This window comes from Zootoca vivipara, chromosome 9, assembly GCF_963506605.1.
Source record: "Zootoca vivipara chromosome 9, rZooViv1.1, whole genome shotgun sequence".
NCBI classification, from domain to species: domain Eukaryota; kingdom Metazoa; phylum Chordata; class Lepidosauria; order Squamata; family Lacertidae; genus Zootoca; species Zootoca vivipara.
In genome coordinates this window covers 2,373,446-2,388,870 of record NC_083284.1, presented here as the reverse complement: position 1 = coordinate 2,388,870, position 15,425 = coordinate 2,373,446, and the positions used below count along the sequence as shown (strand labels likewise).

Genomic DNA, 15,425 nt, shown 5'->3' with positions numbered 1-15,425 from the left:
TGGTATTACCCAAAGGTCTCCAAGTATCTTAAAGGTAAAGGTAAAGGACCCTTGACAGTTAAGTCCAGTTGCGAACGACTCGGGTTGCGGCGCCTGCTTTTTGTCAGCCAGGCCTACATTGGTTTATATGTGTGTCTGTCTCAGACTCAGGTGGTATCCAACGTAATTACTTCTGTACATGCATAGATTTTTGGTTACACATTGGAGCAGGGTGGATTTGATTTAAATCAATCTGATTTAAATCACGATTTAAATCACAATTTAAATCACTAGTCAGTAAGGCTTGATTTAAATCATAGTTTTCTACATAAAGACTAATTCGTGCTGGTATAACTTTAATATGCAAGTAGATGAAGATTTTTAGAATAACAACTTTTCATATTAGTTTTTTATCCCCAGTTTAATGGGTTATTCATATTTGGACAACTTTACTGTTGTACTTAAGAAGGAGAAAAATAATTATTACGTTAATAATAACAATTTAAATAGATTTATTCAACTGAAACAATAACATTACAGCATATGTTATTTGCTTAAACAAACATCCATGTTTGTTAACTAATTTGGCTAAACAAAAACAATATATATATATTTTAAGAAACTTAGACTGTCAGCCCAGCCTACACATGAAAAACTTAAATACTGTCCACTCCAAACAATCATAAAAATATTGTTTCTATTCTATTCACTGAACTTCTTGAAACTTAGCACTGAAGGGGTTGTTTCTGTATTCATAGGTTTGTAGAACAATAGGATTAAGGTCTTTTTCTCAACTCTGTTCATGTTATAACATTTTTGCTGTGAAGAAGAGGCATGTGATCTCTGTTGAGACAAATTCAGTTTTGAGAACTGCAAAAGTAAACCAAGCATCTGTGATAATATCTTGTAGGCAGAGAAACTGCCCAATAATCTTACAAAAACCTCTGGAAGAGCATGGCATTGTGAATGGATTAATGGAATTTATTTACCCCCCAAAATAAACATATACAACCTTATTCGACATAATTAAAAAACTAATCTTTATTTCATGATGGAATAACCTTTGGATGGTAATATATTTTCCTCAAAAAGCATTTTATTTAAAAAAAATCCAATTTAAATAAAAAAAATCTGATTTTTTTGATTTTTTTAAAAAAATCATTGATTTTTATCCACCCTGCATTGGAGCCTATTGTTTTCCCTCTACCCTCCTCTAATCTGCTTTGTTAAGTGAACTGCTTTGTTAAGGGTTAAGGGAACTCCTAGAACAGATTTAGGGGATGCACCAGGAGAGGAAAATTCTGCTCTGCAGCCCAAGGGGTCCTTGCTCTTGCAGAAGCACTTAGTAAGTTGCCTCTTGCCCTCTCTGTTTGGGTCTGTCATGTAAGTCTAGAGATGCAACGTTACTGGAGCTGTCAAAATTTGCCAAACTGTAACTTAATGTTTTACAAGCTTAAAGCAGGAAAGCTTTTTTGCATAATGTGCAGTATAATAGCTTACTCATATTCTCAGATAATCTCAGCAGAAAATAATGTCATTTAAGTACCAGCAGGAACTTTGCAGTTAAACTTAGCCTCTTCGGATGTGCATCATTATACACAGGCATAGAATGTCATGCAGTATTTATTAACTTTGCACAAATAGAAATGGGTTTATCCATTTTTACATGTTTGTTCCTCGATTGTGTTGGTGTGTTTTCCGATTCATCAGTTTCTTTCACTAAAAGGCTTTTCCTTCCCCCTGCATCCCATCTCCCCCATTTTACTTTCCAGGTATGTGAAGAAAACTATTTTCTCATTGAATTTTTAAGGGCCTTCACATTTATGTTTAATGTTTGTTTGAAAACATTAACTGTGTGTAACATGCACATCAACTCTATGGGGCCGAGGTGTCTTTGGCCCCCTCAAAATCTGTTAGGAGGGGGTCAGGCCTCCTCAATGTTGAGGGGGTGGAGGAGGCAAAGCGTGAAGCCGAATGGGGTGCGGCTTCAGTGGCAGGCTCTGTTAATGCACTTTCTGTGCTACTCTTGTGTGATTTTCCCCTGCCCACATAGTATCTTTAAGTAATTTCTGTGTTGAAATTGTTGAAGCCATTTAGTTGGGAAATTGTATGTAGCTCTTGCCATTACGTTTAAAACATCCTCTGGTTTTGTTAGTAAATGAGGTTACATAAATACCCTGTTTCTCCGAAAATAAGACGTAGTCATAAAATGAGCCATAGCAGGATTTTTAAGCATTCAGGGAATATAAGCCATACCCTGAAAAATAAGACATCCCCTGAAAATAAGCCATAGTATGGTTTTTTTAAAGGAAAAATAAATATAAGACGGTGTCTTATTTTCGGAGAAACACGTAGTGCTTGTAGCACATCTTCATTGTCAAATACATTGTTTTATAGGACAATCCTTTACCTAATTACTTGGAAGTAAGTCACATTGAATTGAATGGAACTTGCTGCCTAGTATCTCTGCCTATTCAGTAGTGTAAATTATTATCTTATATTTCTAACGGCCTACTACCATAATTAAATTACACTTAATACGTGGCTAGAATGCATTAAAATCACATAGGTTTTCAATTGAAAATCCTTGTTTGCATGGTTGGTTTAGAGTGGAATATAAAGCCCTTTAAATTCAAAAGGTGTGGTGCATTGAAACACATATGAAATAACTTTAGTTGACAAGTGAGTAAAACCCCCAACCCCTTTGCTAAAACAAGTTGTTATTAAGGGGAAAAAAACTAAACCGTTGTGTTTTTCAAACAATTTTCTTACAGGCAGTAGAACCATTTTAGAAATAAATGTAATCTAATTTTTGTGTGCTTAACTTTCAGCTTTGTGGTGTTCTTGGAAAATTTTGCACCTTTTGTGAATTCTCTGAACCTTGGCATTGCCAGCCCACTTCTGTTGGGCCCTCCTCCTCCTTTGCAGCTTGCTCAGATTAAGACACAGTTGGCTTTTCACCAGTTGAACTCGGTAGCTTCAACCCATTCTATAGCATCTTATGCTTTGTTAAATGAAGCATTTCTGAAAATTGCCATGTTTAACCCTAGAGGAAACATGCCTCCAAGGCCGAGAGGACCTAATGCACCTGGTCCAATGCCGCGTGGCCCTTTTCCGGGGCCGGGACCTGGACCTGGACCTGGACTTGGACCAGGACCAGATGGTTTTCAAAGGCAACACCCATCTGCTCCTCCCAGAATGCCTCAAAGGGTCATGGAACCAGAAATGAGGGCAAGATTCCCAAGGCCAAATGTTCAGGTCACGCAACATGGAATGGATCCTAGACAAGAGCGGCACCAGAAGGAAGAGGGATGTGCTACTCACTGGGACAATCCATTTCCACGTGCAAATAGTAGCCAGATCACTCCAGGAAAGTTTGCAGAACAAGCCACACGTATCCAGAACCGTTATACAACCGAGAGTGCTTCAACCATCTTAGCAAGCTTTGGCTTATCTAATGAAGACTTGGAGGAACTTAGTCGGTATCCGGATGATCAGCTGACGCCAGAAAACATGCCTTTAATTTTGAGGGATATCCGAATGCGCAAAATGACCCATCAGTTACCAAGTTTACCTTCTCAGAGCAGAGAAAAGGAAATGTTTCACAGTGATGATGGTCGTGGTACCATGGTGAAGAGCAAGGTTATTGATTACGGGCATGAAAGCAAGTATGAATATACTGAAGCTCCTCTTGAGGTCAAAGTCTACAATTCTGATGCATCAACTGAGGGGAATGTGAAAGGATTTCCAACACAGCAGACGGCTGTCGTGCCTTCGGCGCCGTCTGGTGTAACCAGTAGTCAAATGAATGCGGTAGAAGAGCTGATACGAAAGATGGGATTCCAGAGAAGCACACCAAGTACGCAGCCCTTTTTCTCCATGGATGCTTCCAATAAGGGGCCAGGGCTAGGCCTCCCTCCAGCAGGAGCCGGGATGCCTCCAGCAGCACCGCCCATGATGCCTCCCGTGGTACCATCCATGTCTGGGATGCCAGTATTGCCTGGGATGCCTCTTGTTGCCCCGCAGACTTTGCCTCCGCCAACTGTTCCTCAGCCCATGATGCCGCCTGTGAACCAGCCACCTCCAACTATGAACCAGCCGCCACCCCCTTTTGCACCTGAAATGCTTGAGGGTGTAAACCGGCATGATAGGATTCACCATGAATCCAGGGCTCATCCTCCTGATGTTCCACCTGGACCTGCCAGTGACCAGAAAAAAATCCCTAAGAAACCTCAGCATCCTGTTGAGTCTCCTTTTGGGGTGGTGAAAGCCTCTTGGCTTCCAGCTTTTTCACAGGCAGATGCCCAGAAGCTGAAGAGATTGCCAACTCCGTCGATGATGAATGATTACTACGCTGCATCTCCAAGAATATTTCCACATGTGTGTTCTCTGTGTAATATAGAATGTAGACATTTGAAGGTGAGTCACTCCCCCCTCCCCCATGATTACATACATTTGTACACAACGTGTTCTGTGTACTGGGTTTAATTGACTCTGTAGATTTTATTCCCGTAAGATGTCCAACGATCAAGAAGCTTGGGAATAAATACTGTGTGTGTCTGATTTGCAGAATGTGACTGGCTATTTGTGCAGGTTTCACCTGTAAAAGCTGCTTTATGATAGACATGTTCTCATTTCGCTTTGAATTCCTGGTTCCCTCTACTGCTTCCTCTGTCTATAATTAAACTTGCTCTAGTAGCTTCTGGGATCAAGGAAAGTTGGACTTCAAGTAGACAGTGGGTTAAGGTAGATGTTTAGTCAGAAACATTGGTAAAGAAAGCATTTATTATATAGCATTAGAATGTAACATAAGAATGATAGAACAAAATAAGTTACACAGAAGGATTAGTTAGATTTTCTTGCATCTAACTCAGGCATCCCCAAACTTTGGCCCTCCAGATGTTTTGGCCTACAACTCCCATGACCCCTAGCTAAGAGGACCAGTGGTCAGGGATGATGGGAATTGTCCAAAACATCTGGAGGGCCGAAGTTTGGGGGTGCCTGCCTTAAGTTCAAGGAAGGTTTAAAAGCTTCAGGTTAACATAATGTCATTTAACTTGTCTTGGGCTGCAGTCCCGTACATGCTTACCTGGGAGTATCTCCCATTGAACTCAGCACAAATTATTCTTGCATAGGTGTAATGGTGTTTAGTAGGCATGGATAGAAGTTTAAAGATGAATCTAGCACAGGGGTCAGAAACCTTTTACAGTCCCTCAGACCATGCGGTGGGCCAGACTATATTTTGAAGAAGAAGAAAAATGAACGAATTCCTATGCCCCACAAATAACCCAGAGATGCATTTTAAATAAAAGCACACATTCTACTCATGTAAAAACACCAGGCAGGCCCCACAAATAACCCAGAGATGCTTTTAAAATAAAACACACATTCTACTCATGTTAAAACACGCTGATTCCCGGACCATCCACGGGCCGGATTGAGAAGGCGATTGGGCCGTATCCAGCCCACGGGCCTTAGGTTGCCTACCCCTGATCTAGCAGTATGGGGGAAGTTCCTGAGTTGACTACAGATGGCTGATGAGGAATCATTCACCGCGAGAAGGAAAGCCCAGCTAGATTTAGAAAAAGAAGACGATGGGATTCAGGCAAGTTCGTTTCTGTCTCATTGAAATCAAAAGGTCTTAAGTTATTAATAATGGACCTATGGTACGTGAGACTTCCTTGCTCTGGATCCAACCCAGGGATTTCATGCAGCTTAGAATTTCAGTGACCATAATCTGTGTATGAAATATTATCCTCCATACCAAAGAAGATACTATCATGAATGTCTGATAGTCTCTTTTCCTGATAGAGAACCAAATGATGGGGTAGGGGTTGGGAGCCAAATATCATTTACAAGTATGGGATTCTGACAATAGTTTCTTTGTGGGCGGGGGGAATTGCCCCAAACCCAGAGAAGTATTCTTGAGACAAAGTGAGATATGTACAATATTGATTTGACTTTGATTTCCAAACATCTTTTTTATTTTGCTTAATTCTGAAATAGATTGCACCAGACATTATCACAAAATTCAGTGCATTTCTCCGGCTCTTTCCCTCTTGCCCCATGCATCTCAAGGGCCTAGCATGGGTTGCATTCATTTCTGGCTCCCAACAATAATAAGAAGGCTATAGGTACTTAGTGCAGTGTTTCGCGTTTTCAAAATTAAAAGGATTGAAGACCGGCCATAGGTAATTTACCGATGCACGGTTACTCAAAAATAAGTCCCACTGAGTTAAGAAGGAATGTACTGTTAGTGTGATTATAATTTTGTCCCAATTGTTACAGAGTTTTTAAACTTTTCTTCTGTACCAAACTTGTGTATCTCTTAATGTGCTTTGTGCCCGCCTCAAACTGTGTGTTACTATCCCAACCAATTCTAGATTTTTGTTTATAGAATCTTAATCCATTAGCTCAGGCTGTGAAATAAATTGAGTTTTGTAAATTGTATTTAACTGCACGACGGTGGCGCTCTGAATTATATGCATTGCAGATGTTCGTGTCTCCAAGTTTATATTTCTTACTCAAAATCCCTTTAAGGATGTGAGGGTGCGGAAAATAAATCATGCAATCCTAAAATTGTAGAGTGGGAAGGGACCGCGAGGGTCATCTAGTCCAACCCACTGCAGGGCAGCAATCTTTTTGCCCAACGTGGGGCTCAAACCCATGACCTTGAGATTAAGAGTCTCCTGCTCTATTGACTCTGGATCAGTCTTTGCAGATGCCTAAAACAGAATAAATACTGCAATATGGGAATTGGTTTGGAACAGAAAAACTTTGTACGAAATAAATATCTTTGTTGCCTGTTGCATACTCTACACACTGAGCAGAACGTGAGTGTAATTTATTCAATGTTTTTCTATACTCTTGTATTCTGCATACAAGTTAGTTGTTTACTGAATTGTTAAGGTTCCTTTCCCCACCCATTCATAATTTTTGGTGCAGAACATGAATTTTAGCCTCTTTTTAATATTTAAGGGCATAATACCATAATGTTCTATGGGCAGCAAAGGCCCTTTGAAGCAGGAGGTTTTGTGATTCCTGAGACAAAAGTTTGGGTTTTAAAAACATCCAAAGGAGGGAGTTTTACAGATGTGAGAGCCCAAAAGAATGGTTCCATGTGAACACCACGCTTTCAGCGTTTGTTTATGTTTTTAGGCTTATATTTTGGGGAGACTTCACGGCCTTACAGATGTCCACAGACTATCATAATGTAGCAGCCCAAAATACATTTATTGTGTAGCACTGCAAACCTTAAAATGCATAAATAAAAAAGGGGGGAGAGAGAAAAGTTTTGTGTCTTTGCAGCTCTTTATGTTGAAACACTTTTGATGGACACTTTTCTTTTACCTCTATTATAAAGGTACCGATTGTAGCCAAGCTATATAGGTTGTGATGTCCCCCATTGCTCTTCTCAGGTCGCTGCTGCCGACCTGCCCATGCAGTGCTATCCCAGTTGTCTGTATGATGACTCTAATGCTGGGACAAGTGGCCAGAATAGTTCTGCATTGCTCTTTTTTTCCAGGAGAATGCACCACAACGCCATGGCAGCTGTATTTGGGTTTGTTTTTCTCTCTCTCCTTTCCCCTCTCTGAGAATTATGGCGTTTCTGTCCATATTTAGATCCTTCTGTGCCAATGTAAAGCAGTACTGTACTTGATAGACCAAAATACCCTAATTCTGTTCTGTATGCAGATCAGATGCCATTAATTTGGCAGGTTTGAATTAACACAGAACAGCAACATATTGCATATCTTGACTTCAGACAACACTACACTGTAAATCATCTTGATAGAGGAAATCTTAGGCTTGCCTTATGAGTTTCGGACAACCTGAGTATATAACACAACATGGTTATAAGGGCAAATGGTGGCAGAGAGTGTGAGAAATCCATGTATACTACCATGAGCTGCATGGAGGAAACCGGGGATGTAAATGTCATTCTAATAACAATAATAAAATACTCTTTAAGTGTGATTTATGGCTTTTCTTTCTGTAGGACTGGATTCAGCATCAGAATACTACTACCCACATTGAGAACTGTCGTCAGCTACGCCAACAGTAAGAATGCCCATTTAATTTGTACATTAATTATACGAAGACGGACTTGGTTCTTGTACTTTCCTAAAGGGATACTAATCTGTATATATATATAAATGTAAACTGGCCATGTCTGTTACTATCCATGTTTCACCAAAACCGCTTAACTGATTGCGCTCAAATTTTGACACAATGCCACATGCGAATATGAGAGCAAGCCCATATCGTTTTCAAAGACAGATGTCACACCTGTGGCGCTTAAAAACCTGTGTTTCAAAACACACCACTCAGACAAAAATGCATGCTGGGAAAAGAACCAGGTTGCAAACCAGCGGCCTCTAGCGGCGGTTACAATGCTACTGCACCTATAAAACCTTTCCTCTCAACAGCACCTTGGCTCCCGTTTACATACTAGGCCGAAGCCTTTACAGACTAGGCTGAATGGAGGTACTGACTTGCCTGGGTGGGGGTTCGGAGGAGGGGATGGGATAGGTTAGGAAACTGGGACCGGTCACAGGGATGAGCCGGGGGGTGGGGGGGAAGAGGGGGCGTAATATGTCATGGGTTGGGACAGGGTGGGGGGAAGAGGGGTGGGATACATCATGGATCGGCACAGGGTGGGGGCAGTCACAGGGATTAGCCACAGCAACGCGTAGCAGGGCCAAATGGTAGTCAATAAAATGATTTCAGTGGGATGTGAATTGCAACCATAATACTTTAAAGCAGTTTGATCTAACTGATTGTTCTACACTGAAAAACTCTAAATGCCACGCACCATTTCTGAAATGAGATGAATTGAATGGTTTTTCAATTCTAGGGAATTAGGGTTGGTCTGATGAGGAATATAGCCACACAACTTCAAGCAGGGTAGTGCTTAAAAGGTAGAAGAACCAGTGGGTGGGCACAGGGTCAACACCACCATGGTCATGAAGGGTGAGAGGCAGAGAACAAGCCAAGGACTCCAAGGGGGAGGCCCACCATTGTGGCAGTGTGGGAGGGGGTGAGCCAAGTTTCAGTGAGGGCAGTTACGCGGAAGGATGGAAAGAGAGAAAGAGCATGGAGGGTGACAGTTCTCTGGGAAGCAGAGCGGGTGGCAAGCAACATGGGGATGAGATGGGTGCTTGAGCTGGGATCCAGACGTAGGTCTTGCTCTCAGGTACTTCTGGGGCTGGGCTGGACTAATAATGTGACTACTTTTTAATTCTGTATTGTGGTCTTTCACTTAATTCAATTGCTGTGTTACATGTTTACCTTAAAAGCTCCCAAGGACAACCTCTTAGAATCTTTTTTAACACAGAGGCTAACTTGGGAAATGGACACACCTCTGCCGTACCTGGCAGACAAGCAAACCTCACTCTCCGCAGCACAGGAAAGGGAGGGAGGTGCTTCTTAGTGGTAGCAATAGATAACAATGAAAACAATTCAAAAAAAAACTTTTTGCATTGATAGTTTTATTCTTGAAACAGATTTCCTGACTGGAATCCAGAAGCCCATTCTTCATCAAAAAGGTAATTTTGCAAATACGACTACTTCCCATAATACAGATAAGGTGCAGTGATACTTCATCTCCCTTTTTCCTAAAGACCTTATAATGGATTTAGTTCTCTATGGTTGGGAGAACGTTATTTAAATCTTGGAATTGTGGATGTTGCTCTTTGCATGTTGTCCCATGGAGATTTTGCAGCTGCTTCTTCTGCATCACCCACCTTTCACACTGATGTCCCAGGGCAGGTTGCAACAACTAAAACGCAATATTAAGAACAGTTTAAAACAACTCACAATCACTGGAGTAAGTTGGGTCCTGAAAATACACACCTCAAGTGTCAAAAGGTAGGGTAAAGTCATGCATCTTCAGTATTCACTGCCAGCTGTGTAATGAAGATACCAGATGCTTCTTTGTGGGGATGGAGTTCCACAATGTACGTGCTGCCCCAGAGAATGCCCTCTCCCAGGCCATCACCACCCTGAGCTTCTGAGGGTGGAGGAACAACCAATTATATAAAACTTAGCATCTGAGAGTTATCATAGTTACACAGCTTATCATGGTCAGCAAACATTTTCAGCAGGGGGCCAGTCCACTGTCCCTCAGACCTTGTAGGGGGAAAAAATATGAACGAATTCCTATGCCCCACAAATAACCCAGAGATGCATTTTAAATAAAAGGACACATTCTACTAATGTAAAAACACCAGGCAGGCCCCACAAATAACCCAGAGATGCACTTTAAATAAAGTGACACATTCTACTCATGTAAAAACATGCTGATTCCCAGACCGTCCGCGGGCCAGATTTAGAAGGCGATTGGGCCGCATCCGGCCCCCGGGCCTTAGTTTGGGGATCCCTGTTACAGAGCATCATATTTGTTTAAGTATGGCATTGTCTACCTATTTGGAACTTGAAGAAGAAGAAGAGAAGAGTTTGAATATGATATCCCGCTTTAACATTACTGGAAGGAGTCTCAAAGCGGCTGACATTCTCCTTTCCCTTCCTCGCAAACAGCAAACACTCTGTGAGGTGAGTGGGGCTGAGAGACTTCAAAGAAGTGTGACTAGCCCAAGGTCACCCAGCAGCTGCATTATGAGTCTACCGGTCTTAACCACTACACCACGCTGGCATGACTTTCTCCTGAGCCCGAGGAGTGTTACCAGTGCGAGTACCAAAACTCTAGGGAACATTCTGTAGGTGCAGCCTGCTGATGCTTTGCGAGAGTTCTCTCGCCATGACTGAAATGGTCCCACAGTGCAAGTCAGTGTCTGTCATAACACCAAACTGGATTGTATCCCATGCAGTTTACTCAGTGTAAATCGGTTGAAATTAATGGATGTGACTAAAATAGGTTTATTAATTTTGGTGAGTTTACTCTGAGTTGGATACAACACTTTGTGTGAAATCTTCATTGCTTGGCTTCTTCCACTCCAGCTTTTCCTTGCTTGCAGGATGTCCCCATTTCTCCTTTACAGTGGGTACCTTGGTTCTAGAACGGCTTGGTTGACGAACAAATCGGCTCCCGAACGCTGCAAACCTGGAAGTAAGTGTTCCGGTTTGCGAACATTTTTTGGAAGCCGAACATCTGACGTGGCATCTGCTTGAGTGCAGGAAGCTCCTGCAGCCAATTCGGCAGCCACGCCATGGTTTTCTAACACTTTCGGGAGTCGAAAGGACTCCTGAAACGGATTAAGTTTGAGAACCAAGGTACCACTGTAAAGGTATAATAAAACAGGGTAGGTTGTTGACATTTCTTTGGCATTCCAGTTGTCTTGATGTACAGTGGTACCTCGCAAGACGAATGCCCTGCAAGACGAATTTTTCATAAGACGAATGCATCTTGCAATCTGATGGTGACTCGCAAGATGAATTCGTTTTGTGAAAAATTTGTCTTGCGAATCGTGGTTTCCCATAGGAATGCATTGAAATTTAATTAATGCGTTCCTATGGGCAAAAAAAGAAATTTCAATGCATTCCTATGGGAAACCACGATTCGCAAGACAAATTTTTCGCAAAACGAATTGACTTGTGGAACGAATTAAATTCGTCTTGCGAGGCACCACTGTAGCCCTCTTTTTCAAATCCACCTTTATTTTCACTCTGTGCTACTTGGGGGACGTAGGAGTCTTGTTCTGAGGCTCAGTCCTGGTCGTAGAATCCACGAGGCCAAATAACATCTGAATGCACACTTATCCTATATAATACTGCCCTGTAGTTTTATTTCTTCTAAGGAATAAAGTATTTTTTAAAAATTGAAACATTTTAAAAACTGTCTAGTTAGATCAGATTACTTATTTCATATTAAATACAGAATGTTGGGGAAGAACAACCTTTTCTGTTTTTACAGGCATGAAAGTGACCGAAAGGAAAACCATACGCCGAGGCGACGCTCTTGCAGTTCTAGTCCCAAACGCTCAAGACGCTCAAGCTCTGGCCATGGCTGGCGCCGCTCTCGCTCTCGCTCGCGGTCTAGGAGCCCTGGGCGCCGTAGACCCAGAAGTCGAAGCCCAAGATACCTGCCTGGTCCCCGGTATAGGTCAAGGTCTCCACGACGCCCTCATTTCTTTTCTTCACGCTATCGAAGATCTTGCAGCAGAGAAAGAAGATCAAGGAGATCCCCCAGATCTCCAGGTAAAATGGAGGCTCCAGCCTGTGGGCCTACTTAAGCCTTGCAGTGGTCCTGATCTGATCTGCAAAGCCATTTCCATCAAGGCACACCCAGATATGATGTTAGGTGGGAGGCAGATAAAGATGCAGCTGCAAAAGAACAATTTTTGAAATGTGCTTCCGATTGTTCCTGGGCAAGTGGACAGGTGTGTGTGTGAGAGACACACACAGACACAGATACAGGTGACACAGAGGGTGGCCCCATCATGTCTAGTCTGGTGTTAAGGGAAGGAGAATATTGTGCCCTTGGTTATGCCTCCCATTCATTCACTCTTGAGCTCAGGGGTCACTAAATTACTACAGTGGTACCTTGGTTTAAGAACAGCTTAGTTTATGAGCAACTTGGATTAAGAACGCTACAAACCCGGAAGTAGGTGTTTTGGTTTGTGAACTTTGCCTTGGAAGCAGAACATGTTTTGCTTCCTGTTGAGTGTGTTCCATTTGTAAATTGAGTCCCCCGCTGCTATGGGAAAGCACGCCTTGGTTTAAGAACAGACTTCCGGAACAGATTAAGTTTGTAAACCAAGGTACCACTGTATTCCTTTTGGTGGGAGAAACAGGGCTTTAATCCCCCCCCCCATTTTATGTTGCATGTACAACACAACAAACCAACCTTGCTGTTCACGAGACAGATCATAGTCCTATATTTTAGTCCAAGAAGACGGTGCCCATGGTGCCATGGGATTTAGGAGTGTCAACCCTGCGTCACTTAGCTGGGTTGCCCAAAACATTTACATTAAAGGACAAGATTTTTAAAGTATCAGGGTTCCCAATTGGATTGTAATTTGTGAGTTGAAAAATTAATTGCCATTGCTTATAATGGATTTTATGGGGTGCTTTTGTTGTTACTATTACATTTGTGCTTTAGAATTGTATGGCGGGGGGGGGGGTCTATATACAAAGTCTATATACAAAGCTGTAGGAAAGTTACTGTCACGGTGGCCGGAGTAGGCTACTTCAGAGTAACGACTCTACACAGCTCTGCATTTTATCTTTTATTGGTGCTGAGTATTTACAGTGCTGATAACAGTGCTATTTACAAAGACACATCTGTTCAGCTTGAATCAGAACCTCCAAGTGGCTTTTGGCGCGTCTTGCGCCAGCATAACAACTTGGGGAGACCCATCCTCTTCCCCCGACGCTTTCTGCGCAGTTCCGGAGTTGGGGGGACTGGCCCTTCCTTCCTCCTTCCTGTCCCACCTGGGACGATGGCTCTTCTACCCTGCCAGAGCCTTGGACACCACTTCCTGTTTCCCCACTTGAGCTGGAGCTTTCCCTCTTTTCAGCCTCGCTCGGGGCTGGGCTGGAACTCAGGAGGGGAGGGGCTTCGCGATATCCCTTGCCCCTCACAGTTACAAATCAGGGATAGTCAACCTTTTTAGACCTGTTGTTGTTGTTTAGTCATTTAGTCGTGTCCGACTCTTCGTGACCCCATGGACCAGAGCACGCCAGGCACTCCTGTCTTCCACTGCCTCCTGCAGCTTGGTCAAACTCATGTTCGTAGCTTCTAGAACACTGTCCAAGAACAGCGTTTTTTATACCTACCGCCCACTAATGCATCTTTCTTGATAGTAAAATTTCCTTACCGCCCACCAGTGCTCGATGGAAGGAGGATTCAGCCTGTGCCATAGAACCCCCTACCACCCACCTAGACTCCTGAAACGCCCACTAGTGGGCTGTAGGGACCAGGTTGACAACCCCTGGTATAAATAGTGTCCAGCTCATTATTTAATGCGCTGCTGCTGCTGCTGCTGTGTGCCCTTGCCTTCTTTGTCCAGGATCAACAAGTAGTGGCATGCTTTTTCCACATACACTGGCAAAACAGTGCATTCAGTATCTCTCCCCCTCCATTCAGGTAAGTTCTTGGAAGAAGCGGTGAGATGTTTGGGTCCAAGTTTTGTTGAAGAGTACAAGAAACAGAAATCACTCCATGCGGCCTCCCGAGGGTCTTCTTTAAAGAAGATACCGCTTGAGCCAGAGAAGACTCTTGGAAGTGGGAAGAAGACCCCAAGTCATCCTCCTCATGGCTCATCGGATATTGAAGGCCCAAACAAAGACGGAGTCGTAGCTGAGGAAACAAATGTTTCTCAACCCATTCCCTGCAGTCAGGTCAGTAAGTCTTTTGTGAAGGTGTTTAGGCTTAATGTGAGGCCTGGATCTGGATATATCCAGGGTCAGTGCAGGGTCAGAGTTCTGGTGTCCTTGGCTCTCTGGTCCCCTGATGTAGATGGGTTTTTCTCTGTGGGACCAAATGGGAGCTTTTTGCTTATATGGGAGAGCTCTCTGCCTCTGATCCAGTCATTGACAGCAGCCACATTGCATCATCTTTCATACCCCATGCTAAATTAGGATGAAATACTGAGAAATGACTTTTATTTACGTAGATAGTTTGTGAAGTCATTTCAGTGCTTTTTCAAGAGATGTAATATGCAGGGTTTTTTTATCCATTCTTGCATTTCCCACAAGGCTCCTTTAAGTGCACTATACTTTACCTAATTCTATGTGTCTCTCTGTGTCTCCCTGCCTGCATGCATGAGAGTGAGAGAGCAAGCACACAAATCAGTAACTGGTTTGGAATATGCTTGAAATATTGTTTCATTTTCAGTTTTTGACAGACAAAGCCTTGAGTTGTGGTACGATTCTTCAAATATCTGATTTACCAGATGATGGCTATACAGAGAATGATATTAAAAAAATTGTTCAGCCCTTTGGAAAAGTTAGTGATATCTTGGTGCTTCATGCTAAAAATGAGGTAAGTACCTGGTCAGGGGTCCCTTTACCTTTGTTGTTGTTGTTTAGTCGTTTAGTTGTGTCCGACTCTTCGTGACCCCATGGACCATAGCACGCCAGGCACTCCTGTCTTCCACTGCCTCCCGCAGTTTGGTCAAAACTTTACCTTTACCTTACCTGAAATGCCTAACATAGAGTTTCTTCAAAATATCCCATCATTTCTGTAAGTCACATTAGCTGTGGGTAATACTTGTGCCCAGTATACTGACCCTAGAGGTCTACATATAGCCTCATACAGAGGTCTACATATAGCCTCTGGTGTGGTTCACAGCAGCACTGCACAACTGCTAGTAGTAAGCATGGCACACTGTGCATTTTTTAATCTATAAGCAGTGTGCTTATTGGTGGATTATTGACTGATTGCTGGAGTAAGGCTAAAATTGTGAAGACATCCCTTGGAGGTGTGCTGAGGTGAGCTAAAATTTCTGATAGTAGTAATGGAAAAACCTATTTTAAACCTCACT

At 42.7% G+C, this 15,425-nt stretch overlaps 1 protein-coding gene across 5 annotated transcripts in view; it reads left to right on the top strand.

The window, feature by feature from the left end:
• Positions 1-15,425, top strand: part of ZNF638 (zinc finger protein 638) — a 56,342-nt gene that overhangs the window by 17,055 nt on the left and 23,862 nt on the right. For 4 of the 5 annotated variants that reach the window (XM_035103680.2, XM_035103681.2, XM_035103679.2 and 1 more), the window contains exons 2-7: positions 2,811-4,398; positions 7,979-8,040; positions 9,486-9,527; positions 11,852-12,135; positions 14,027-14,280; positions 14,777-14,923. In XM_035103680.2, the coding sequence (XP_034959571.2) occupies positions 2,811-4,398; positions 7,979-8,040; positions 9,486-9,527; positions 11,852-12,135; positions 14,027-14,280; positions 14,777-14,923 (2,377 nt within the window). The remainder of the gene's footprint in view (positions 1-2,810; positions 4,399-7,978; positions 8,041-9,485; positions 9,528-11,851; positions 12,136-14,026; positions 14,281-14,776; positions 14,924-15,425) is intronic. The other variant, XM_060278301.1, reaches the window with a different exon arrangement.